At 42.7% G+C, this 23,484-nt stretch overlaps 1 protein-coding gene across 3 annotated transcripts in view; it reads right to left on the reverse strand.

The window, feature by feature from the left end:
* The window catches only part of TFAP2B (transcription factor AP-2 beta), a 33,599-nt gene that overhangs the window by 4,045 nt on the left and 6,070 nt on the right, over positions 1-23,484 (reverse strand). Inside the window, exons 3-9 of one of the 3 annotated variants that reach the window (XM_054004804.1) lie at positions 18,663-18,723; positions 10,910-10,984; positions 10,426-10,645; positions 7,759-7,877; positions 4,879-5,020; positions 2,637-2,896; positions 1,167-1,229 (exon numbers count right to left, since the gene is read on the reverse strand). In XM_054004804.1, the coding sequence (XP_053860779.1) occupies positions 1,189-1,229; positions 2,637-2,896; positions 4,879-5,020; positions 7,759-7,877; positions 10,426-10,645; positions 10,910-10,984; positions 18,663-18,723 (918 nt within the window). In that variant the 3' untranslated portion in view covers positions 1,167-1,188. The remainder of the gene's footprint in view (positions 1-1,166; positions 1,230-2,636; positions 2,897-4,878; positions 5,021-7,758; positions 7,878-10,425; positions 10,646-10,909; positions 10,985-18,662; positions 18,724-23,484) is intronic. The other 2 variants (XM_054004803.1, XM_054004805.1) reach the window with 2 other exon arrangements.

Consider the following 23,484-nt stretch of genomic DNA (forward strand, 5'->3'; position numbering starts at 1 on the left):
GGCCAATGCTCCTTGGGGCTGGATGATCCCTGGATTTCTATTGCCACATGTGCCCAAATCACAAGCAGAGAGCAAGAGCTGAGACCTGGCTGCATGAAGATTTGAAAAACAGAGCAGGCCCTCAGCTGTAACCATGTCTCAGACAGCCAAGGGCATTAAAGGGGACAAGAGGATCGTTTGCTCTTTTGCTTTGAGAACATTTCATTAAGGGATGTTGAGAGTATTGCAGAATTATTTCTCCCTCACTATCCACTTTGGAAGGTATCTCAAAATGAAAGGAAGGCTAAGGTTTCTCTCTCTCTCTCTCTCTCTCTCTCTCTCTCTCTCTGGTTTTGAGTTCAGGTGTGCCTGCTTGTGATGGTGGGACTGAGTCCTGCAGCTTGCACAGGGATCCTAGGGGGAGGCCTGACCCCACTGGAATTTTGCCAGATACTCCAGGAGATTTACCCACACCCAGTTCTGACATAAGTAAAAAGATGTGCTAGTGCACGAGCCCTACCCCACTGAGAAACACATGCAATCACCCGACATGGCAGAATCCAAACAGAAATTCATATCCTTACACTTCAGCGTTATTTTTACCGGAGAAGACAGAGAAATGTATGTCGAAAAAGGAAAAAAAAGAGAGAGGAAAGAGATAAGACTTCTCCTTCACCCCCACCAGCCCAAATCATATGCATAAGACATCCTGTCAGACACCAAACCACCAAGAAAAACATTGGAGTTAAGAAGATTTTGCCCCCCTCACCACACCGACTTGTTCCAAAGCAAGAGTCACAAGACAGTTTAAAAAAAAAATAAAAATAAAAGCTTTCTAAGAGAAATAGATTTCCTCAGACTGAGCTCAGAAATCAGGATATTCCCTGGCAAACCCTCCCCACTCCCATCACGAGGAACCAGCTCACATGGCAACTCTTTCCTCCCTGGGTACAAAACCCTAGTGCCAAGCAAGTGCCATAACATTCAACACAGCTCTTATTCTCTTTGCAACAGTACACCTTGATTTCAACTTATATTTTTATCTTGTTCAAATTATTCCCTTTGAGCTTCTTTAAAGAAGTGCACCTACAGAATTCAGTAACAACTGGCTTTGATTTGAAAAAGCAAAAAAAGAAAAAAATAAAAAGTATCAGAATATCAGAATTGTGGATTTTTTTTCTCTGTACCTGATATATTGTGTAGGGATCTCTAGTCCTCTTTGAAGAAGCTCATAAGCCAAGCGGGCAAAGCTTTAGGAAACAGAAGAAAATAAAACAGTGCATACTCCTGAGAAAGAATTACATACTCATATCACTCATTTTTTGTTGTTGTTAACAGTTCTTTAAAAATGGGGGAAGAGCTCTCTCACTCACACTAGTCAAGGAAATTAAGGACTGAAACATTAGCATAGTTTGGAATATAAAACTCCTTAGAGAAAAAGAGGAGATCTCAGAAAATTAAAAAATCAGATAGCGCTGACATTGTACCAGATCTTACTTCCAAAATTTTGCAACCCATTATTGACAAGGCATTTTACCATCAAAGACAAAATTACTAAATTACAAAGTATGTTTGCATGCATTTATATGCGTGGCTATGCACACATATTTTATATCTATCTCTATATATATATATATATGTATATATCCACATATATACATATATATCCACAAACATACACGGGATACCCGCACCCCCCTAGGGAGTCGGGTGTGCACATACACAGATGCACACACAGAGGCACACACGCACCCAGACACACCTGTAAACGCTGCCAATCTAAACAGAGAGTCTGTCTAGACCAGGAAAAAACACAAAATAGTTCTTAAAAAACAGAGCTGGCAGATTCAACTGAGCCACGGCGACCTCGAACGTCCTTTCTGGTGGCACCTAAAGTTAAGTTCACGCTGCTGTGAATGCAGCTGGTGTTGATGGCTTGGTGAGGGGTCTGGGAGCTCCCCTCCTTTCCTAGTCTAGACAGAACCAGGGTGGTGAGATGAGGTGGGAAGAGCTGAGGGGAATGAGGCCATGGGGTTGCTCAGAAAGGAACACTCTGGAAGATTGTTTTAGTCTAGGTGGAGACAGGACGTTGTTCAAAACAAAAAGAATAAATTTAAAAAAAAAAATAGCAAGACAGACCATGCAGCTCAAGAAATCAAAGCACTGACACCAAAAATGTTTCTCCGATTTCTTCCAATAAGTTATTCATTTCTTTCTTTTATTATTATTATTATTAATTATTATTATATTCACCTCCCCCCCAATCATTATTTAAAAAATGTGAAAGAACAGAAGTGGGGAAAAAAATCCTGGTGGTTGTCTTCACATGTTCCTGGCAAGAGACTCTGAACCACTGGTCTTGCGCCATTGTGCTCCTCTGATCTTAAATTATTATCTTTCTTTTATTATTTTTTTTATTATTATTATTATTATTTTGTCCTACCTAATAGAATTCTTCCAAAGCCCAATCCAGTATTTTTAAAGCTAAAATTAAGACGGTTTTGTTTTAAAAGATTATCTCTCTCTCTTCTCCTTTTATTTATTTAACTTTTTTTTCTTTTCCTTTCTTTCATTCTAATTTTTTCCTCTCTCTCTCTCTCTTTCTCTCTCTCTCTCTCATTTTCTGTGTTTCTCTTCCTTGTCTCCAGTTTTACTACCTGGTCCTTCGCCAGATGTGTGCCTGTTAGCAGTGTTGTTGTTCAAGAACATCTTGTCCATGCCTTTGAGAGCTTCAGTCAGGTAGTTTTGGAGGGCCGTGAGGGCAGCACAGATAGCGGGGGCCCCAAAGCCGTGGGTGATGAGGCTGAAGTGAGTCAAGCAGCTCTGAATGCCTGGTTCCAAAATAGGGGTGGGCCGGCTGTTCCCAATGGGCGTTCTGTCCTGGGCCAAGAGATCTGTAAATTCTTTGCAAAGTTGCCTGCAGGGAAGAGAGAAAGGCAAAGAGAGGGAGAAAGGGAGAGAGGAGCTGCTGTTAGGCTCATCCAACAATTCTCTGTGACAACTAAGGGGCAGGTTCAGGCCAAAATTGATCCCAAGACACGGGATGGGACCTTTTTGCCACCATCCTTTTTGCCCCCAGAAGCAAGCCAGGGCGAGCCAGCAGCTCCCTGCTCAGAATGATGCTCTTCAGGGGATAACACCAGTTCTGGAGATTAAAATCTCTCCAGCAGCCACAGGAATGCTTCTGAAGCACTGTGAAAACACAGCTCTGCCTGGTGGCTTCAGAAACAACCAGGGTGAAAGGGAGATGTGCCCTGGATCTGCCAAGCACCCACCCATCCCCCAGGAGGCCTGACCCTGGCTCAAGGCAGCTCCCAGAAATACTCTTCCTGAAGGAAAGCACAGCCATGCACTGAGAGCCACAGGGTGCCACAGGGGCCTGGTGCAGGGGAGGGCTAAAACAGAGCCTCTGAGACTGCTCAGACAGGCCCACTTTACTGAGAAAAATCAGGATTTGGGGACTCCGTGTTGGCTTGTTCATGTCATGAGAAACCAAGCAAGCACTTCCCATTTTATTCTGGAGGCATGACACCCCAATTACCACATCAGAGTTGACATCTGGCTCTCAGTTGTTTGTCTGCACCTTTGAAAAATCTAAATTGATTTTTCTAATGAATTCACACACATATATTTTATTTTTAATTACTCTGGTCCATAAGACCTTCAAGTCAACAGGTGCCTGGGCAATGAAGAAACCCTGGAGGCTGGTGGGTTCCCACAGGAATAGCTTCTTTAAGGATAACCAAAGGAATCTGTTTTTTAAGACAGGTGCCTACCCAGGGAGTGGAGATAAAAAAGACCAGAATTAAAAAAAAAAAAAAAAAAAAAACAAAAAAAAAAAAAAAAAAACCTTAAAAAAGACATTCAGCTCTCATCCTCTGAAATTCTCTGAAATTCCCAGTGGGTTAAAGGTTTCAGAGGGTGAGGAAAGATAAAGGTCTACTTCTATGTGTATTATCCATTAAGAAAGTGCAAGAGAGGAAACTTTGAATTTGGAGAACAAACAGTAATGAATCCAACGTTTTACATCTTCAAAGAGCAAAGCAGGGTCTGCGAGCAATTAAAGTTCTGGGACATTAATATCTTCTGACCCTGCGGAAAAGGGCAATCAAATTCCAATCACGTATAAGAAACATCTGGACAAATTTGAGCAAATGATTTTTCAACCCTCCATATATTTCTTTAAATTACACTGTCATCAGAGGCAAGCCACGTCCCAAAGCATGAAATAAATGAGAGCTGTTTGGGCTGGGATTTTCTTTTATTTTTTTTTACCCCCTTTTTATTCCTGGCAGACAAAGATGTGTGAACACTCAGCACCCACTGCCGAGTACCCGAGCAAACCATGGAACATCCAGTGAGTAGCCTGGAACGCACAGCCTGGTGTAAATCATCACATACAACACTCCCACCGAGGAAGTCCCAAGGGAGAGAGATGGGTTGGGGGGGGGGGGGGGGGGGGCAAATAGTTTCTTCTTTTTTTCCTTTTTTTTTTTTTTTTTTAATTAAATTCTATGGGAAAGACAGTTTGGTAGTAGAAGACAGGTGTGTGTGAGCAGCAGCAGGAACAGATAAACACACTATGGAAGCAAAATATTAATTTTTGGTCCACTTTACATAAAAATTATTTAACAGAGGATGGCTTGGAAGTGATGTACAACAGCTAGGGGAGCATCCCCTACGAGGTCTACAGGGGCAGGATCTGTCGGCAGGATCCTCACTGCAAAGGGGTGCAGAGGTCCTTTGGGAGAATTGAGCATCCTTCCTCCCCGCGGGGCTGTTGGAATTTAGAGCCTGGAAATTCCGTCTGCTTTCCAAATGGGCTCAGAGGAAAAGGTTGAGGACAGGGAGGATTTTCTCCGAGAAGGGCAGAAGGGCATGAGTTAACTCGGCACTCACTTTGTAGCAAGCAGCATGTTTTTCCTGGAGTGTAGGTCGCTGGGGTCCGTGTGCTGTCTATTCAGGTACTCAGAAACAGCTTTGGCTGGGAACTCCGTTTCACAGATGTACCCAAAATCCCGAGCTAAATGAACGGCCTCACCTGGAGGGAACGAGACGGGAATTAACACCTCCGGGCACCGCCGGCCCCGGGCTGGGCTGGCTCCGACCCGCCGGGACACCGGGCGGAGCCCACGGCTCCCCTGGGGACACCAGCTCCTTTAAGCCGTGTTTGGAAACCTGTTATCACCCCTTCCACCTCAGGGACAGGCTCCTGTTTTGTGTTTCCCCCCCACCAGCCCTATTTTGGGGACAGAAGTCGATGGGACAGATTTTGAGGTGATGGGATTTGTCTTTGCTACACTGAGCTCGTGTGGGTCTCTACCCATCAGCTGCTTGTGCAGAACGGAGAGGAAAGCTCACACACACACACACCACACACACACACACACAAAACTTTAAAATTAACTGGACCAAAGAAAAATGCAAGAGGAAACTGGTCAAATCCTGAAAAACTAAGGACACAAACTTCTCTGAACAGCAGAGAAACCATTCCTGTTTCAATACCTCAGATCATTGTCCAAAATTTTACAGATGTGGATATATTATTAATGTTAATGTTAATTCTTTGTGGGACTTTACAGACACAATTTATCCACACACAGGGCACTTGCGTCATTATCCCAGTTATCGCCACATCTGTAAAATTATGGAGATAACTGCATTTAGCCCGATGACAATTTTAAAATCTGCATTTTTAACTGGCCATTATGCAAGAAGAACTCTTGTCTGCCGGGTGGAAAGATAACAGCTAATGGCAACTTTTTCTGTGAACAAAATAATTATTATTCTAGCTCTAATTCTAATTCACTTTTCCTGCCTGTCTTGTTTCAGGTTTCTTGCCTACAGAGGTTTGTGTCATCCAACTCCTACTGATGTACTTCATGCCACAAGAAGACAGTAGCTGCAGAATGGAGGAAAAGAGGAGGGGGGAAAAAAACCCTCAGACTCTAGAGGGATTCCACCAGATTATAGCTCAGCCCCTCTAGAATAAAGCGTTAAACCCTTTAAAGCATCGCCCGAGGGACGAGGGGGAAGATTTCCAGCAAGCAGGTATGTCTAATAACTCCAGGACCGCGTTATTTTTAACTATCAGGAGCTGCTTTCCAACGTCATCTCCTGCCCTCCAATGACTCTCGCTAATCATCAAACCGGTTAATGAAGGCGAGGGCACCCGGCAGAGCCTGGAGGGGAGTGGTTCCCGAGCCGGGCACAGTCCCCCCAGGCAACCTTCGGGCAACGCGGGCCGGGACCGACCGGAGCGCTCCTGTTCCTGGCGATACAGGAGCAGTTATGCTAAACCTGGCTGCTGGAAGGAAGGAGGGAAAAAAAAAAAAAAAAAAAAAGAAAAAAAGAAAAAAAAAGAAAAAAAGGAGATAAAACCTAAAACCCCATCAGGTGCAGTTTCTTCCAAAAGGAGGGAACTCTCTGGAGGCAAACTGTTGATTTGTAAGGGAATCAGGGGAGACGAGGGAAATGTACGCCTTACTGCACACTTGACACAGATTTTAGCATCACTACACAGATTTTGAACCTCACACCAACTTCGGGGAGGGGCTGGTGCTGATAGGAGCAGAGCGCACGGTGTTCCACACACACCATGGGGGTGAAGCTGTACTAACAGGGGCACTTGTGCCCCCCGAAATGCTTCACACCTTCTATAGCTATACCCGTAACCCACATTGAGCCTTGCACTCTCGGCATCACCCACATGCGGGTGAAGGAGGAGCTCCCTCCCCTCAGCCCCCGTCTTTTTGCGAGCCTTCCTTCAGCTCTGCAATCGGCAAGGTCTTCTCGCTCACATAACTCAATCAAAAGAGTTTAAAAGTTAATATCTAGCACAAATATTTCTGCTCGCTTTATACGCAGAAGAGATAAGTGGATTATTTATATGCCTCTCGGTGTGTATGTGTAATGCAGATACATATAAATCATAATTGCATCCATACTATTCTGGTTAGTTGTTTTTTTTTTTTGGAGGAAGTCCAATTTCTCTTAGCATGAACACGCACATAGCCCTAAACTTATTAGTGGCTCTAACTTTTCCTTGTCGATATAGTAGCAACAAATAAAAGAAACACGCTGGCTACCAAAATGACATTAGTTGACTTGAAATTACTTGAAACTTCAGTCTGTCATTCCCTCTCTCCTTCCTCAGGAGTAGCTGGTCTCTATTCAGCTCCAGCCACCTTAAGGGAAACCAAGCTCTGCTACTCTCAAATTGCTCTGCTTCCTTATGAAAAAAAAAAAAAAAAAAAAAAAAAAAAAGTAACTTTTCATTATTTTTCCTCACTGAGCATCTTGTAGTGGCCATAAATCAGCTCAGGAAGAGCGAATTACCAGGAGGGTAGAGTAGACCTGGAGTCGGAGATCACAGAATGGAAATTAATAGCATGAGGAACGGGACTGCCCTGCAGAGTTACACATGCACGCAAATGTACACGCATATATCCACACGTACACACGCAGACACACTCCCTCACTCTTGCCACCAAGAGGGATCAGTGATCCTCCAGCCAGTGACTTAATTTTGGGGAATGGGATTCTTAACCGTGCAGGTGTTCCTCCTAACCCACCCTGATTTTCACCTCTACAAGGTTTTCCCTCCTGATCCCGAAAGTTGGTGGGGTTTTGGTTGTTTTGGGGGTTTTGTTTTGGTTTGTTTTGTTTTTTGTTTGTTTCGTTTTTGTTTGTTTTTTTGGGATTTTTTTTTTTTTTTTTGTGAATGTCAGACAGGAACTCAGAGCAGGAGTGTGAAGGGAGCTGCGACCCTCGGCTTACCTTCCACCAGGGAGGTGAGTAAAGTGACATTTGCGGCCTTGCGCCTGCCGGCTGGTAAATTCAAACCGATTTTTTCTAGCCTTTCTCGCAAAGATCTCCCCCCGTTTTTCGATTTGGCTCTAGAATTGCAAAGAAATTAACATTGTGATTAACCCCGCAGTGTTCCTGGAAGAAACGTTTAGTCTGTGCAATCAGCGAAGCCTGGGAGGGTTTTCACTCGACGTTAAAGACTCTGGGGGTGTTGATTTCTGCTCGGGTTTGCTGAGATTTTCTTAATTTCACCCAGGGGTAGAAGTGGGGATGAACCCACTTTTCTCCCGATTTTATCCAGGGAAATCAAACAACGCCAAACAGCAATAATTAATGGAAAGTTTCTGATCTAGAGAGCAAGTGGGTGTGATACCAACTTGTATTGAGATGTAGAAAAGGGTTGGGCAGGAAGGTAGAGGGGGATTAAACCCTCTGTTATTCCAGGAAAGGGCCAGAATAAGACTAGGGAATTAAAAAAAACCAAATAAATCTGAAAAGTTCGAAGGGAGTATGCCTGCGCCTGTCGATAAATTGTAGAGGAGGGAAATATTTATTAAACTGTTTCCCGCCTGTGAGTGTGCTCTTGTGCGAGGAGGCGATGCTGAGAGGAAGAGCTCACCTGAGGCAGCGTGCGTTATAAAGAGGGAATGGATTGCCTGGGGGAAGATTGGAATATCTGTCGGAGGTTACTGATAAGGGCAATAAAAGGGTGAGTGGGAAACTCGGAGCTATTGTTCGAACGCCCATACATATGTAAACCCCCAGGGATGAAATCTTACCACCTGCGAAGTTAGGGAGAGTTTTGACACCTAAGAACAAAGTCTATCCCAACTCTCTCCTAATTCTTACTTAAAATTTGCTTAATAATTAAAAGTCGCACTTAGAGAAAGGAAATCAGGAACTACAGAGAAGCCAGACTGGCTTCCCACTATTTTATATCGAAGTAAATAAGGCTGGGTGGCAGAATTGCAAGAGAGCAGCTTTCTACGTCTCATCTGCTCTGAACCAAAATCTTGTTTAAAATTTAGATTCAAGATAGGAACTGAAGTCAGCAGCAGCCAATAATTATGGCTTGGGCCGCGTCCAGAAATCTGCTGAAGGTCAATAATAATGCTTCTTTACCTTGGTAATTGTATTTTCTACAGAGCATCTCTCAGATGTTCTCCCTGCTCCATTTGTAGCTGTACAGAAGGAGCAGGCAGGTTCGCATCTGTAAGTAAAAATCTCTCTGCTGCTCTCCCTGGCAGCTGAACAATGATTAGACATTCACATGCAACAGCAGCTATTTTAGGAGACCCTAATTCTCACGTGGATATTTGGGTGACTGACCGCATGTAGCAGAACTTTCCCCCTCGTCTCCAGACACGGAGCCAGAGCCCTTGACGTCATCACAGAATTTTTTTTTTGTGGAGACAAGTGGGGAACCCCAAACATCGACTTTATTTTAAAGAGCCTTAGAGCCAGTGTATCCCAATTGCTGCTATAGGAGTTTTCAAGATATTTCCTCCTCTAAGATTAGCAACATTTAAACATGATCTGAAGTTTATTCATTGTCAGTTTGCATGCATCTGTCCCTGTTTAAAAGTTATGATTTTTATTCCAGTCTGGTGTCTACCTCACACGCAGAAAATAAAATCTTGTACCCTCTCAGCCTGAGTGTGTGAACTGGTACCTCATATTGTAACCTCATGGCTTCTCCCCTGTTGTGACTGGAGACAGAGCCGGAGCTCACCTTTCTTACAGACAAGACGTGCTGACAATTCACAGTCCCTCAGGCACTGCCAAGAAGAAAAAGTCCTTTCTCCCCGGTAGCCTTTCCAGCTAGTGGCCTCAGAGATTAAATTCTTGCTGCTTCTACATAAAAGCACAGTCTCCCACTTGTTATGATGGAGTGTCAACCGAACCTCAGGGTTATTCCTTGCTCCCCACTTTCTTCAGTACCAGAAGCTGTCACTGCCAACTATTTTGAGGTCTTCATCAAAATCCACCAGGACGTTAGTGGGTGATTTGCACAAATATTAAGCAGCAAAGGCCTCGAGACCAGCTGTGAGCTGCAGTAACTTTCTCTGTGTGAAGCGCTGAGTTTCTGACTTTCAGAGCTACCTGTTGGTGGCTTTTCTTGGGTCAGGTACTTGCCTACCTTACAGTTTGCCTATCAGATCCCTGCCAATTTATTGTGTGACACTACGTGTCATAATCGACATAATTGCCTGACCGTTACGGCCATGTAGAGCAAACCTCGTGGGTTTATCTAGGAAATTCCTAGAAATACATCAGGTCCTGAAATACTTGCAGTTCAGCCTGAAATACGCCCATCAGGGCATTTTATTTTGTCCACTTTCTAAGAGAGAAGTGTGAGGAGGAGAAAAGATAGAAAGTGTGTACATGGACAAGGAGAAAATCTTTATGTCTCTGTTCCTTCATTTGTGGCTAAACAAGGCTAAATATTTCCCTACTCTCCATATATTCATCCCAATGTTTGAACACAGCATATTTTTGCCTTTTCACCAGCATTACACACACAGGCTCCGACAGTAGGATCAATGCATGTTTGAAATCATCTGCACTGTTGACCAAGGGTTTCTGGTGCACGCATGGAGGCCCAGACACATTCACACGTTTGCCCCAGCCTCTTACCTTCTAAGTACTCCTCCTAGGAGGGATGCGTTCAGACACTCTGGAGGGGAAAGGCGTCTCTGAACTTCTCCCACAGTTACTTTATACTTTGAAGTTGAGCTAAGCAAAGACAAGCGGCCAGGTACAGAGCAAAACACCTCTCCGGTATTGACTGAAATTCCACCCAGGAAGCCATCTTTATTCATCATCAAAGAAGTAACAGATTTTGGAGGAACCGGAACTGGAGAAAGAGAAGGGGAGGAGGGGAGAGAGAAACCATCACGCCACGAAGGAGCACAGGGTAACCACAGTCTGTCTGACATGCACAGAACAGCAAAATGAAAGGGAGTTTTGAATTTCTGGCTAACTCCAGCAACCTAAAGGGTGCTGCTCCCCCAACCTCTAGGAAAGTGCTCCATGAATGATGGATGGAGAGAAGGGTGGTACAGTACAGCCTCTATGCAGGGTTTGATCATTGGGAAATAAAATACATATTGGCAAGCACCTGGCAACTTTCGGGTTTGAGCCTGTGTCTCACCCAGAGCCCCCCGATGCCTTTTGTACAACGGACAGCGCCTTTCTGGAGGGGAAAAAAAGAGGAAAATTTACTTTTTTTTTGCTAATATTTCTAATAGTGCTAAGCTGAGCCAGGAATAAATTCACTACACAAAGGGAGTTGCTGTCTTAAATAAGTATCAAGGCTGGAGGATACAGCAATGAGAAGACAGCTCTGTTATTGCTTTGTGTTTTTATTAAGTCTGGTTTATGAAATAAAATGAGTCTTTTCCTTCAGAAAAATGAACACCAGGAAAAAATTATCTAGCCTAACCATGGTGCTCTCCACTCTGATCATATTGTGCTGTCCGTGAATTAGAAGGAACTCTCCTACCCCTAAATAAAACTGATTTAGTTACTGCAACACGTATTTAAAGGTAGTTATAGGGAAAAGTAAAAGGAGAATGATAAAGTGAAACTAAACAAAATAAAACCATGTCGTTCTTCCAAGATAAAAATAAGTATTTCTTTTCTCTGAGAAATCAGTGGGGTTATTTTAAGAGTAACCAAGGGATTATAACGAACAAATTCCTATAATAGCAACCAGACACACTCAGAAATAAACAAAAAAAAAAAATTGGTTGAAATAAAACTGAGAGCAATTCCCCTGTGACAAGAATTTTGTTTACAAATGAACTTAAATAACTCCCTCATAATTGTGTGTAACTGTTATGATTTACAGCAGGTGCTCTAATCAATCACCCAATCACTTTAATTTATAGGGAGCCTCACTGCATTTTCCCAGTTGTTTCATTTCTGCAAGTAATTGATAACAAACCATACTTAAGGTATGTTTTATGCAGGAGTTAATAAGAGCTGACAGCTGCTACTGCAGCTTCCTCTCGGATCCGCGGCAACACGCGTTTCCTTATAGAAAATATACGCAGAAATTGGGGCTTGTGCTAGTGGGAGAGTCCTGGCAGTCCAGCGGGCATGTTTCAGAGGAGAAGACTAATTGATTACACACCCTCTTCAAGCAGATACTGCTCCACAATCTCCCGTTTCCACTCAATCAATTGCAAAGCCAATTCGGCAAATAATAAGGTTCTATTATGCACATATGCCAGCTATTGAGGTAGTTATAATACATGTCAGTTAAGTCATAAAAGCCCTGTTTATTTGCAACATATCTGGAGAATCAAACCATTAGGGTTGAGCGGATATTTAAGTCGTCTGGAGCTGCTAAACAATAAGATCGGGTATCCTAATATATTACCAAGTGCTAACTACTGGGCAATTGCCAATTTTATAACCTCAGTGCATGGAATAGACACAACCGTGTTTCACTGTTTTTATTGCAGATCATTTCCTACTGCCAGACCAGACCCCCACAATAAAAGCTCTATAACAGCTAAAAACCAAAAGGCATGTCGATTTTAGATATACATATTGCTTCGTATGCCTTGTATATAGTCTCCAGTATAAACAAATTATTTTGAGTGGCTTGACTTCAGGGAATTGGAAAGTGAAATGGATTCCTATTTCTCTATTATTTTTAGTTAGGCACTTTATACAGCTCATAAAGGCGGTTTCAAATAGTTTGAGAATGGCTCAGAAATAGTTATAAAATAGTTAGAGGCCCGCTCCTGCTTTCGTTGCTATTATTAGGATTTTTTTGCCATTGATTCTATAGGAAAAGACTCGTTTGTATATCAGAGGCAGTACCAACAGTCCAAAAAATTGTATTTGTATTTTCCCCTCATTGTATATAAACATATCTCTTATTTAATGCACAATGATCGGTCTGAGTGAAGCATCAGGTAGAAAAAAATAGAAATTAAAAAAAAAAAAAAAAAGTTGGAATAAAGTAGTGCCACCAGACAGATTTTCATGACTGTCATTTTTTTTCTTGGGACAAACACATGGGCTCTGTGGTTCGAGCACACCTTTACCGTGGCTATATTTAGTGACCAGTTTATCAGGTCACTGTCCAGTGAACTGAGAAATTAAACAAGAGGCAGCAATTCCACGAACATCTGATCTTAGTCCAAACTCACTAAAGAGAGAAGGACCCGTGCAATGCTTAAATGTACCTCACCCCGCTCGCTTTGGCCTTTCGGAACACTCATTACATTAGTTAACCTTTGAATTATGGATTTTCACGTGCTCGGTGGGTTTTTTTCCCCATTGCAAATTGCTTTTGGGAAGCAGGCTGGCTCCCTTCCCTGCTATGCTGAGAGCTCCTCAGCTTCTTTTCCTAGCAATGTTTCCCTGAAAAGGATGGTATGAACAAACCCATCAGCTGGAGCCTGATAGCTCTGAACCCATTTGAGAGGCTTGCCAGGCGGTGTAAGCATATCTATTGCAATTTCATAGCTTCAGAGAGATCTATTCTATCTAGGCTCTATATCTTCTGTAAATTACCTAATGCTGCCTCAAAAAAGTGTTTGCCATGGAATGAATTATCTCTATCTATATCATATCTATATGTTTATCATGGCTGGAGCTTTTCAGACACAGCCCAGACATCAGCAGAGATAACAGAACGTGGAGCTTTTGTGGGTGAGGAGATCTCCACGTCCGTGCGTGCAGCTGCATGTGTCAAATCCCTGCGCGTATGTAAATAAACCCGAATGCAGAGTGTATTTTTAGCCAATGTCAACTTCTCCAGTTGGTCAGGGACTGCCACAACTGCTGAAATGACACAGAATAACACACACGTATCCACGCAGTCCCCACCACTCCTGCTTTCACTTTATCCCATTTAGTTCTTGTCATCCCCAGCAGAAACTGTTCGATTTTCTTTCACTCCCAAACTCTACTTGCTGCGTGTGTGTGAGCACTCACAAATACATAATTCCCCCTTTCAAAATATCTGCTTTTTCCTTTCTTCTATTTTTCCTTATTTACTTCCTTTGTCTCTTTTTCTCCCCTCTCCTTTTCTATCCCTTTATCTCTATTTCTCCCCTCTTTCTTTTTTCTTTCTCTCCCCCTGTGGTTACTTCCAGCCTCTTTGTCATTTCTCCCCCTTCCATTTCTCTTCAGCTTATCAATAAACCGAGAGAGCGACAGTAGCCGCTTGATTTGTTAGTAATTATAAGCATACTGTTCCTGCAAACGGGATCTCTAGATGAGTGAGATCGCTTTAGAACGACAGCAGGAAATGGTGGGGAAATGGAGCATGGCGAAACTCAGCGTGAAGCTTTCAGTTCTTTACATGTTTACAATTTTCTGTGCATACATTAAGTCTTAGGCTTTTTCTTTCCTTTTTTTTTTTTGTTTTTTTTTTTTTTTTTTTTTTTTTTTTTTTTTTTGTTTTGTGGTGGTGGATTTCTGTTGGGCTGCTCGCCACAAACGTGTGAAAACCAGCACAAATGTGAACACACAAGTAGAGGTGGGGTGAAAAAAGCTGTTTGACGACAGTAAAACTAAAGAAATAACAGACTTATGTCCTGCAAACAGCTGTTCAATAAGGGTTTAAACTATGGCTATCATTGTAATAACCCAGCTAAATAATATCGTAATCGAACAGTCAGTTAAATTATCAATCAGAAGAAATATTTCTTGTATTACTTACTAAAAAACGTCGTTGACAACTTAATTACTAATAAACTATCAAACTACTTTCAATTTTTTTTACTCTGGCTGGTGTTTAGATGAGTAAGAAGTTCTTTGTCCATGCTAACAGCAGGACTTTGCTGTAAGTGGTGATTCGGTCTGACTCAGTAGCCAAGCCTAAAACGTCCGGGAGCAGCGTCTTAGACGCTGAAACTAAAGAGTCCCGGGTCTTATCTTAATTTTAAGGAACAAACACAAAAAGTGCGCGTTCATCTCGTATTTCCTTCTGTCCCCTCTCGTCCCTTCCTCTCCTCCCACCCCTCTCCCGCGCCGCAGTCCCCGTCCCTGAAAGCTGGGACTGAATTTCAAGGTGGAATGTATTCCCCCGAAACTGTTTTGCATTTAATTAAAGGGGATCCTCAGGTTCAGTGGCTAACCCGGGAATAAGCACGAAAATGAGTGGCATTGAAGCACCATCTCTTGAGCCCCAGATCTATCACCTGAGAAGCTGAGGCCAGAGCGGTTCTCAGTTAATCATTGATCAGCTGTTCCGAGGGGTGGGGAGGAAGCTTTGGATTATTAACAGCTAAAAATAAAAGGTTAAGACACCTTCTCTCATGTGTTTCCTTAAAATAGGAGGAACAACGGAGCGTGTTTGCAAGACCATGAATTAAGGTCTTCAAGTTAAAATGGCCTTTCATGATAAATCAGACGTGAGTGTGCACACGATCGTCAGAAACAGCTGAAAGTAAATAAATATATCAGAATAATTTTAAGGTCACTGACTGTGCCCCAGAGTCACAAAAAATTAACTTGGGACTCAGGCCATGCAAGGTTTTGCAGGAAGACAACTTCTTTCACCATAGAAAGTGCCAAGGAAATTTCAGATGAGCATTTGACAAGGGGACCCGATCTTTTACTCCTGACACATGGCAAACCTTCTCTTCATTTCAGCAAAAATCGAGAGAAAGGCCTCAAAACGTGCAGCCGGTAAGCTCTGAAAGCTGAGTTAAATCTGATATTAATGTTCCTGGTGATTATTATCATCTTGATGATTTATCTGGCTCCCTCCCTCCCACTTCCACCACCCAAATCTAAATGGAAGTGGGAGTTAAAGATGATTTTTTAATGTCTCGTTGGATTTTTAGACTGTTAATGTACCGCATCCTTCTCATTATTAGTTTATTGATTGTTCATTGACCAGCCCCCTTCAAATCGTATTAACCACCCTCTGCCAGTTTAGATTAGGGGAGTTTAAAAAGCACCTTTCATTATTTCAGCGCCACCACCACCACGGTGGAGTTCAGGCTTGGTAGCTTAATGCTTGCTCTAATGGGGCAGCTAAGAGACAAGGGGCCACGGTCCCTGCCTATTGCATTAATAGCTCAAAGGGGGCTAATACAGAAAATTAGCCTTAAACGAGCTCTGGAGATCTCCAAATGAAAGAGCCATTTATCACGCTGGCTACCTTCACTCCACTCGTTTGCTCTCTCTACTGGGAACAACTCATTTCCTCTTAACTAAATTACTTCAGAAATGTCAAGTAAGCTCGGATAGCAAACATAACAAGAGCCTGGGTATATGTAAGCTGTTGTGTGGGATCGATACGTGAGATAAATCAATAGCCGTGTATGAATCCCTATATAATTTCCTTAATATTTTGGCAAAGCTTTTGCATAGAGAGATAATTCTCTCTGCAGGCCTCAGAGGCCATAAAGGAACAGACACAGCCTGGGTGATATAATTAAGTTTAGGCTTCAAATTCCCATCATACTTTTCCCACTACTTTGCAATGAAAGAATTTTAGGCACTGAACTAGGACTGGGTGAAGCAGACCCCCTGCAACCCTCGTCTACTGAATATGAGCCACAGGAGTGTTCCACTGCACAAAAATCTGTCAATACCTGTATGTCTGTCTACCTGTGCCATCTGCCTGCAAGAAAGACTCACAGAGTTTAAATAACTTGTTCTTGTTTTAAAGTACACCCTCACAGCTACAAACTGCAGGGAACAATGCAAAATTGATACTGAACGCTATGTTGCTCCTTCCTTCATCCTGATTAAATATTGACTGCCACAAATGTGACCTGCTATTTATTACCCATTTCTCTTCCTCTGTACCCAGGAAACTCTCCGTGAAAAAAAAAAAAAAAAAAAAAAAAAAAAAAAAAAAAAAAAAAAAAAAAAAAAAGGAATGAAAAAATAATACAATATTCCTTTATGCTGGAAAGTTTATTGGATCTCAGCCTTGCTTCTAAGGAAGAAAATATTGCTACAGTGACTTTGAAACAGTTGCAAATGCATCTCAGGCTCTTTCTTAGTAACCTTATTTCCAAAGAGCATGTGTCTCCTGTTCATCATGCGTTAACTCAGAGTATCTCTTCTGGCTGCAAATAGGCACCAGTAATCCCACCTAGATGGGACTGGGTCTCTTTAGGCAGCAGCTGCTCCATCTGGGGCCGTTGCAATGCCCACACACACGAAACACACCTAAATATATGCCTAATGCATATAAAAACCTCTACCTAATACGTAATAATTGCAGGCATTCACATTCTAGTGCTACTCGCTGTCTAATTGCACCACCCAGCACGCACACGGAATGTCTCCGCTGTCCTCGTCAGCTGAAGGAGGGAGAGACACAGGCGTGCTGTGTGTTAAAGGGAAAAAAAAAAAAAGTGTTTTGGATTGTGTATTCTGCGAAAGACCATCATGGAACAACCTTAGAAAGGAGTCTCTCGACCACAAATCAAGTGCCAATTAATCAAATGCACCCAAGAGGGAGTGTATGAGGTGTCAAGTGGGGGTGGAGAAGAGGGAGGAAAGTGAGGAAAAAAAAGTTAAAAATACAACCAGAAACCATCAGGTTACAGACCTTGAGTATAAACCCCACCAAACATTCAAACTGAACCAAAACAGCGGAAACACACAAGCTTTTCCCCCCCCCCCCCCCTTTTTAAAGTTAAGTAACTTTCTATTTCTTAAAAGAAAACCCCAAACCCTTCCACCTTTCAACCAATAGTCATAAATGGTGCTGTCAAATGGTCTTCAAGTTTTCATTAGTCCTCGCTCAAATAACCAGACCTTGATCTTGTGTGTGAAAGAAAGACCGTACATGGATATTTAAATAAAAAAAAAAAAAAAAAAAAAAAAAAAGAAAATAAAAGAAAAAAAAAACCCCAAACAACCAACAACAAAACAAACAATAAATACACGGAAAGACCTCATGCTGCCTTCAACACATTTTAGATAAAACCCTCCCTGTTATTTTGCTTTACATCCTGGAAAATTGTCACTGTTAAACTATTTGTGTGCATTTGACAAATAACAAGGTCCTGGAGATAACTGCCGTTGATAGTAAACATAAGGGACAGCGTTTTTAAACCTCATCTCTCGTACTTAAAATTGAATCTAGAAATAGAAACTCCTTAGATAATTAAGGATAGCTTTCCCTCCATTTGCAGTGTGTGATCTGTTTAATGTCTACCAGCATAACACAACACTAATCACCAAGCATCTTCGAGTGACTGTCAGAGAAATGCAAAAAAATTAAGCAGCTGCAATACGCCCAAAATGAGTTATTGTAATTACATTTAATTAGTTTAATTAGTTAATTATTTTGCTTACAGCTGTACAAGAGACTGCAAACATTTGTTAATATCACATTCGCTTTAACAGTATGGGGTGATTCTGCAGTTGCACTAAATCATGGGCGCATATGTAGAAAGATGTAAAAAATGGGCACGGGGAAGGGGGGAATCTTGGAGGGAGCGGGAAGGGGGCTGAGTCTGCCTTTCCATGGGCATCTCTTTCTCTCCTCTCCGCGTCTGATTCGCCTGGGAAATGCATTTAAGCCCCAAAGGGAATCAACCCCTTCCCCATTAAAAGCCAAGGGGTCCCCACCGAAGACTATCGGGGGGAGAAGGGGAGGGAAGGGGGGCGGTAGAAACTGCATTGGAGCACGGGGTGCCCCATTAGAGAGCATTCGTGTAATTAAACCCTTTGAAGGGCGGGGGAGGCGGGGATATAAACTTTTCCTTTCTCATGTCTTATCCCTTCACTCTATCTGCTGATCCAATCAGCTATTCATCTTGCTGCCATGGGTGCCTGCTTCCCGGAGAAATTCATTGCCCCAAAGTCAAAATATATCATGAAGATATCGCTACACAGTAAAAGTTTGTCTAGCTTGTTGGAATAATCCATACCTTTTTTAATGACAGACTGGTCCAATAAGTTCATACCGCTGTTATTGGCATCTTCAACTGACTGTGGATATAAAAACATCACTATTCAAATTGACTGGATATTAAAGAATCACGTACATAAATCATGTCATTCCAAACTGGAGTCCCAGTTATTTCCATTTATATTAATTCACTAGGGGAGGAGGTATTTTTAAATTGTTGTTGTTATTATTATTATTATTATTATTATTATTTCCCCCAATCGACAAGAAAATTAAATTCTTACAAATTATATAGTCTTCTAATAAAACAAAAGGAGATGTGAAGCATATGTGGTGCAATACTGGTTTTGTTATCTTATAAAACATAGATATCACATAGACTTCTTTGCATTCCATAAAGCTTTATATTTCTTCCTTTGAAAATGTGGCAATTTGGCAACATCTGCAAGATCTATTGCATCACATAAATGAACACGATTAAGGACAACTTAAATGCTCCCTCCCCTTTCCTCCCCCTCCCCCTCCTCCTTTTTCTTTTTTTTTTTTTTTTTTTTTGTTTGTTTGTTTGTTTGTTTAACCCTGCTACATCTTACTAGTTCAAGGGCCATTTACTTTTTATATATCATAGTTTACATTATAGACTTTTAATTAAAGCCTGAGCCTTTAGGAGCGCAGTGCAATGCCCACATTGTACAGGGGACGAGCAGAAAGAGATTTACAGCTCCCGAGGTTGCTTCCATGTCCGGAATTAGTGGGGATGGGGAGGGAGGAGCAGGAATACACATTATTAAAAGTATGAACCATCACATTGATTGCCTAGGAAAAAAAAAGTCTCCGAATTTCAAAGCTTTGTTTCCCCCCTTTTTTCCCCTTTCTTTTCCAGCCTGCCGAGGAGCACACCTGTTATTATGGCATTAACTTCTTCAGCAGGGAAGAGAACAAAGACGGGCACAGAGGACACAACAAATGTTGGGTTTCGTTTCTCAAAATGAAACTGGGATATACAAGCACCCCCCCACAAACAAACCAAAATTACTGCTGAATCTGCGTTCGCCACAGTAAAGACATGTCCGAGAAAAAAGAGGCGTCATAAGAACAATTTATAGCAGAATTCTGACAGGTTCCGTTTTAGGGTAAATTCTGAGGTGAAGGGACACCTTTGGGTTTCTTGGCTTTATTATTTTATTTTTCCCATTACTTTTACTAAAGAGTTTGGATTTTTCAGTGTTATTGCATATCTGGGGAGTTGTCACGTTTTTCCTTGATAAGCAAAGCACCTTTACAGCAAAGCAATGATTTACTTCACCATGATTTTAACTTTATCTTTGCTATGCCGAGAAGCTGAGCTTATTCGGATCCGGCCCTTATCTCCGTCTCTGTGCTCAGCGGAGACATTCCAGATGGAATGTGGTTTAGGAGAAAATTGCATTTCCCCAAAATACGATGGAACAATATTTTCTATGAGAGCTTTCCTTTCATTTTCCTTGAATCCACCCTCAAACGAGCGCACACACGGAGTGGTGCCTTATGTGCTGTGTTTGGGCATGGCTGTGTCTCTCTCTCATAATCAATAGGCTACATACCTAAAGGGCACAAAATAAAATTACAAAGTCTTCCCTCCTTTCCCTGAGCAGCTCCCAAAGAGGGATGATGAGCAAATCCTGCAGCCTGCTGGAGTACAGCGTGGTGCACCTCGATGGCACAAAAACGGAGGTAAACATGAAACATCACCTTCCCTTTTTCCTTTTTTTCCTTTTTTCCTCATCTTTCCTCCTTATCTCCCCTTATCTCTGGAGTCGATAGTTGCCCGCACCCTTTATGGGTGTGCGTGCACTCAGCTCGCTCCATCAGCAACGTGGGTTAGTTGTTGTAGTTAATGAGAAGACTCCTGTCTGATTTTCTATCTAATTACGCCCTCCTGCTGGGTTTTTGTACAGGATATTCGCTCAGCATGCTGGCAGTTAATAGTCACAGAGAGGATCGTAAAGATTTAATTAGGACTGCATGCGGAAACGTGGAAAAACAACTCAGACTTTTAATTACTAGACTTCTTTAGTTAAAAGTGATACCAGGGGTTACTTTATATGAGACTTGGGTGTTTTGGTGCAACTTAACTTTCCGTGTCTCTAGCTAGTACGTAGTAGCAGCGTGAGTGAGGAGGAGGAGGTGGAGCGGAGGTGTGTGTGCAGGGAGGGGAAAGGTGATGAGTTTCCAGATATACTTAGAAAATCTGGAGAGGAAGATTCCCCTCCCTTCCCTCCTCCAATAATCTGATAGCATGAAGCTTCCTAAGTACTAGCTGTAACCACCTTATTCAACTTCTGTGGATACGTCTGAGTGAAACCTTTAAAAACTGAGCTCTACTTTTTCGCTCAAAGAGTCTACAGAATCTGAATTTCCCCCTCCATTTTTCCTTCATAGAATCCTTTATTACTGTAATCCTATTTTCACCCAGCCGGTGGGAAAATTATCTGGGACTGCAATGGTGGATTTTTTTCAGAGCCCCTATTAGATGATGCAAATTTTTGTTCAATGAGTAGGTCTTGGCTTCTCTGTTCCCTGTCTGAAGGTTATAAATCGAGGATTGAAAATTCCTCTCGAGAGGGGCAGCAATAGCAATACACTGTGTCCTGTTTACAATAACAGAGCGCTATCGTGTTACAATCACTTAATTCTAGCCCTGGACAATGGCTCACACATGGACTGGATTTGGTGTTTATAAAATAACCACTGTTTCTTTCTGTCACGCACTCTCTGTCTCCTTCTCCTCAGCCCAGCCCATTCTCATGGCACATATTTGATCAGACATGCATAAGCTACAGCAAAGAGAAACATCTTTATCCAACTGCACATCTACATATCCGTTCAACTTTTTTGACTACTGAAATAAGAAAAACACAGTATTTGAAACCCTTCCTGAAAATTACATGTAGTGATGGTGGATAATGAGCATACATCGCCTGAATAAAAATTCCTGTTGCTAGAAAAGGTTCCTCGAATCTAGAACAAATCCATGTTAAATATCAAGATGGAAAAGTGCCCAACTTCATCTGTCACTAGTGGAGGGACAAGAATAGAAAATGCTGAGTGGCAGCAGCGAGCTCTGGGCTGCTTTCCCTCCTGCCTGCTTTAACTTGCAGTTGGACACCTCTTCCTTCACGTGTTTCTCCTTGGGATACCCTCCTCTCCCTCTTCCCCTCCTCCACCAACCTGGGAACAAACTTTCAGAAATAAAGGGCCTGTTTAATTTCCTGCTGTCTCAGTACCCCAAACCAAGAACCCCAGCCCTGCAGGTCCGCAGCCTCGCCTGTCCCATCCTATCCCCATCCCATCGCACCCACCCAGGCCCCGCCAGTCCCGGCGAGCAAGTCGCGGGTGGCCGCGGGTGGCTCCGATGCTCCCAGAGCATCGAGGGGAGGCACTTTCCACCGGTGCAGTTCCCTTCCCGCAGAAGGGATGTTTTATGGGGAAACGGATGGAGAACTGCTTTATTTGAGCTCCTTCTTTTCTATTGTTTCTTCTCTCCCTTCTCTTCTTTATGTCTTTCTTTCCTTCCCTATCCTTCCCCCTCCTTTCCCTCTCTTCTCTACCTTCTCTTCTTTTCCTCTCTCCTTTCGTCATTTCTGCATTTTATCTTTTTCTTCTTTTTATCTCTTTCCTTTCCTTCCCTCTCCTCTATTTTATTCTCTTTCTCACAAAAGCACAACAGTTACCAGCTATTCTTTGGGGAAAGGCACAAACAGTACCTAACGCCTCTCGGCTGCAGAGAGGAAGGAGGAGAGCGATCTGCTTTCTGCATTCACAGAGGTAAAACTCGCCTTGACTTGCAAACCACTTTGTCTGAGCCAGAAATGCGAAACGAGACCTGCGCATCGCACCCGCGGCGGCCAGGGGCTGCCCCCAGGTCTCAAAGCCACCTCGGAAACCCGCAGAAAGCAGCGACCCGACGGTCACAGAGTTCGGAGGCAGGAGCATATCCAAAGAGCAAAACCTTTCGTTTTCTAAAACATTTCGCCCCAGCAAAGCTCGGGGATTTTCCCGTGCAGCCCTAAGACAAGCCTCAAGCCAGAGCAATGCATCCCCTCCGCTTTCCTGCCGCTGATTCCTCTCACGTTCAGCAACATCCTTTTGCACGGCTATTTTTTATCTTCTCAGCTCCTCTTTCCCCCTTTCTTTTTCCCTTTCTGTAACTTTGAAGTCGTTATTTCATTCAGTGGTCCATACCTTTATCTACCCCAAGACTAAATGCATATACAGATATGATATATATGATATATGATAAAAAAATTTTGGGGAAAAATATAAAAACGCATGGAGGGGAACCTCCAAAATTCCGATTAGGAGAGCCTGAGACAATACTTGGACCCTGGAAACTCCAGCCCCCGCCTCGGGGGTCCCCACAGGCTGGCCATGTCCTGCTCCAGCAAGGTGCAGACCGCCCCAGCAGCGAAGCTGTTAAGGGTCCTTCTGTTTTTAGGGAATAACACGTGATGATGAGTTTCGCGTGGGATGGAAGAAAGCTGGGAAATACCGTTCTTTGAGCCCGGCGAAACTCCTTTGTTATCCAAAAGAGGGAATGAAACTATTTAAAATCAACGCTACCTTACCAAGCAACTTAACAAATAAAGGGGCGAGGGGACGGACGAGGGACTTGTTCCTGATCACCAGTTATTGCTTTTGATTTGGGTTTTGTTTATAATTTCCCTCCCTTCCGGATGAAAAATGTAGTAATTCGACAGTTTCATCAAAATCTCTGAACGGCAGGAAATTGGTTGGGGGGAGGAGGGGGAGGGTGGAGGGGAGTGGAAGATGAGATTGCATGGGAAATAACTGGAATTTGA

The sequence above is a fragment of the Vidua macroura genome, unplaced genomic scaffold, assembly GCF_024509145.1.
Source record: "Vidua macroura isolate BioBank_ID:100142 unplaced genomic scaffold, ASM2450914v1 whyUn_scaffold_123, whole genome shotgun sequence".
In the NCBI taxonomy this organism is placed as follows: domain Eukaryota; kingdom Metazoa; phylum Chordata; class Aves; order Passeriformes; family Viduidae; genus Vidua; species Vidua macroura.